Raw genomic sequence first — 3,424 nt, forward strand, 5'->3', positions numbered from 1 at the left:
CACCTGATCTACTCGCTGCACCCAGAGAAGGACGTTCTCGTTATCGGAACCTCCAAACTCCGGAATCTGTGCCGCTAACGTGGACACCGATATAGTCGGCGCCATCGCCTCAGTTTGGCGAGGAGGCAGTGGGACTTCGAGAGCCGGGATAAGCCAGATGAAGTGGTTTGACTCACCGTCGAATTTCCATTAAATTCTTCAGGTTACCGTTTCTGGTCTCTTTCGGTAAGTTTCTGGCGGTCAGCGCATTGATCAACTGCTCAAACTGTTGCTGCTGCTGTTTCAGGAACTATTGCTGCTGCCGCTGCATCACTTGTTGCTACTGCAAAACTCCTGTCACCGTCGCTAGTACTTACTGCCAGGCTCCGGCCGGCAGCTGACGAACGCCTTCGCCTCCTGACCTCTCTTCCGCGATCGCACTCTCCGGCGCCGAAGGACGAACCTGCGGCTCTCCATCTAGATTTGCCGACAGTAAATCCTGCATTGGCCCGTGCCGTTCCAGATGCGTCAGAATCGTTTCAATCAACTGAGCGCGGTTATTGGATATCGGTAGGCGATATTCGCTTGCTTCTTGCTGCAACTGTTCCAACGATGCCGAATCTAATCAGTCTCTATCCATATTTTTCACAATTTTTATTCTGTTCTTTTCTTCTCCGCAGATTCCACGACACCGCACTAAATCCCGGCGACCGTTCGACCACGCGCGACTGTTCTGATCCGTCGGCTGACGACACGTTTTTTTTTTCCGCGCAACTCTACGCGACCGTCTTTATAAAAAGTTCACCTTCTTTTTAACGTTCGACCTTAAACACGGCACCAATTAAGGCTCTTGATCCCACTTCTGAGCTGTAAAGTTCTCCGTACTGTTTCTTTGAGATCGATTTGTCAGGATTTAATAAATAAATAATGTTTTACACCAATAAAGATATATATATTGTAATCACAGTTTATACATTAAATTACATCCCAAAACCATTTATACAATTACGATTCGCCTAACAAATATAAAGATCTAACCGACTTCTTTTAACGACTAACGACTCATCTTTTCGATACAAGAACGACTCACGACTTAAACGACTCTTTGACTACAACTGTTTTCTATTCTATTTCTTGAGATTCGGCGAGATTCTCTCTCTTCCCGTTCCTTTCTCGCTCCTTTATCCTCTCCTCTCTCCAGCGCGCTTGTAACTCCGCCTTTCTCCTACTTCCCTCTTTTCCTATCGACTCTGACTGCTCTCTCGTCAATATCGATCTTTCCTATCGATACCTGCCGAAGTCCTGATGAGCCCTTACAAAAGGTAAGAACAAATTTTCTTCAACGTTTACTGAAACTTTTTAGAATTTTTTTTATAATTTTTAACTTTATTTTATAAGATGCTTTACGGTTTGCGATAAATTTGTCGACTAAATTATACGAAAGTAGTTGATAAGTAGTATTTGTACTTTGTATAAGTAATATTTGTACTTTATAAATTTAGTATTTTTTAGTATAAGTAGTATTATATAAGTAGTAGTATATAAGTAGTAGTATTTTTTAGTATAAGTAGTATTATATAAGTAGTAGTATATAAGTAGTATTTGCTAATCGAATACCTTCTTCCCATACACGTGATCCCAACATTATCGTATAATATTTAATATTGTAAAGAAAGTATCTAGGTCAAAATAACTTTTGTAATTATTAACAAATGAATTTGACAGATAAATAGACTCATCCGTACAATATAGTTTATATTAATAAATTATATTAATTTTGGGATTTTTGGGTCGGTTAAAGTATAATGTAATATATTTGTACGTTGAACTTTTCTTACAAACATTAACATTAAACATTTTAATATTGTGATAAACGAAAACTTTCAATAATGTAATATAGAATAGGAAAGGATTTTTTATCTTTTCTCTATTATACTTTACAATATTACATTATTGTACGATATTTTTATGACAGCATATAGATATGATATTTGACACGAAGTGTGTTAAAAATTAAATGAACAGGAACATTACATGAAAAAAGCAAACGTTCTACCATTGTGTGAATAAACACGTAAAATGTAGAGTTATTAATTAAAGAGGATTGGCGAATAATCACGCGCGATACGGCACATGAGTCGCGATAGTGATGCTTGCCGTCGTGTATTTGCAGATTAGATTAAACAGAATAAAAAAGTGCTGTACTATTTTGTAACAAATCATGTACATTTTTCATTATTAATGAAAGAAGATTGGTACATGATTGTACAATAATGCACCAACTTACTGTAATTAATAAGTACAAATTTATTGGCAATGTGGTAGAGAACTTTTTGTTCTGTTTGATCTTATCCACAAACGCACTAAGCCTGACGTCGCTATCACAACTCATCCTTTTTGCGTGGGATTATTTGTTAATCTCCTTTAATTAACAATTCAAAATTGTACGTGCTTGTTCGCAAAATAGTAGAGGAATTTTTTTTTCTGTTTTATCTAATCTACCTGTATATGCGTTTATATAAACATTGATAATATTTATACCGAGATCATTAATTTGATTAAAAAAACATTTTATTGACTAAAAATTATTTTGTTTTTACATGTAATTAGATTGTAGTGAAACAGGAACATTTCTGAGACGATTTAAAAGCTATACGTCTGATACTGCTACCGATATTTCTCAATCATCAAAAGTATACACACAAATCAGTACTTATTCTGGACAACTTGATATTGACCAAGATAAAGTAACAGGTATGACAAATATATTTATTTACAACTTAACAGTATATTTGATTACGGTTATTACAATTATTTATTACAATATTTATAAACATTTACAATGTTTTATTGTTTTCTTGTTATAATATTGTAACGCTATTTCGCGTTCCGTGCGGGATAAGCTGCGAGTCGGTGTGGTCCGGATTCGAGCAGATGTCAATAATCGTGAAGACAGTGGGATGGATAGTATAATAATATATATTGTCGATTAGATGGCTATTTACAATGCGTATGTACAGGTTGAGTCGACGCCGTTGGTTTCGCGCGCGGGTTTTTGTGTTCGCGCGTGTTGATGTCTGCTGCGGCAGAGCTCGGCTGTGGGACCGCTGGCGGTCGCGGGACGCGGGCGGTCGTGTGACGCGTCGATCGTGTTGTGCTTGCGGCACGATGTTGACGTTTGGATCTTTAATTTTTGGTCGCGCGAAGAGAGCCGTTACTTGACGATTAACACGGCTCTGCTTGCGCAGATGCGTCGGATTCTGCGGTGCGGTCATGCGCTACGATGCGGTGCCGCGGGGATCGGTCTCCCCGGGGCGGCAGCGCGGCTTCGCGGGGTCGACCTTACGAATCTAGTAAGGTGACGGATCGGTACGCAAAGGTGTAGGCTTTACAAATCCGACACGTCTCCGCGAGTGTCGACTCTACGAATCCAACGAGTCGACGG

General features: G+C 38.9%; 1 protein-coding gene across 1 annotated transcript in view; it reads right to left on the reverse strand.

Annotated features, from left to right (window-relative positions):
* Positions 1-766: 766 nt before the first annotated feature.
* The window catches only part of LOC116851264, a 23,204-nt gene continuing 20,546 nt past the window's right edge, over positions 767-3,424 (reverse strand). The window contains exon 3 of the mRNA XM_032830542.1: positions 767-1,291. Within this exon, the coding sequence (XP_032686433.1) occupies positions 1,245-1,291 (47 nt within the window). The 3' untranslated portion in view covers positions 767-1,244. The remainder of the gene's footprint in view (positions 1,292-3,424) is intronic.

This window comes from Odontomachus brunneus, unplaced genomic scaffold, assembly GCF_010583005.1.
Source record: "Odontomachus brunneus isolate Ranch 3 - 2012 unplaced genomic scaffold, Obru_v1 Obru_scaffold_170, whole genome shotgun sequence".
Lineage (NCBI taxonomy): Eukaryota > Metazoa > Arthropoda > Insecta > Hymenoptera > Formicidae > Odontomachus > Odontomachus brunneus.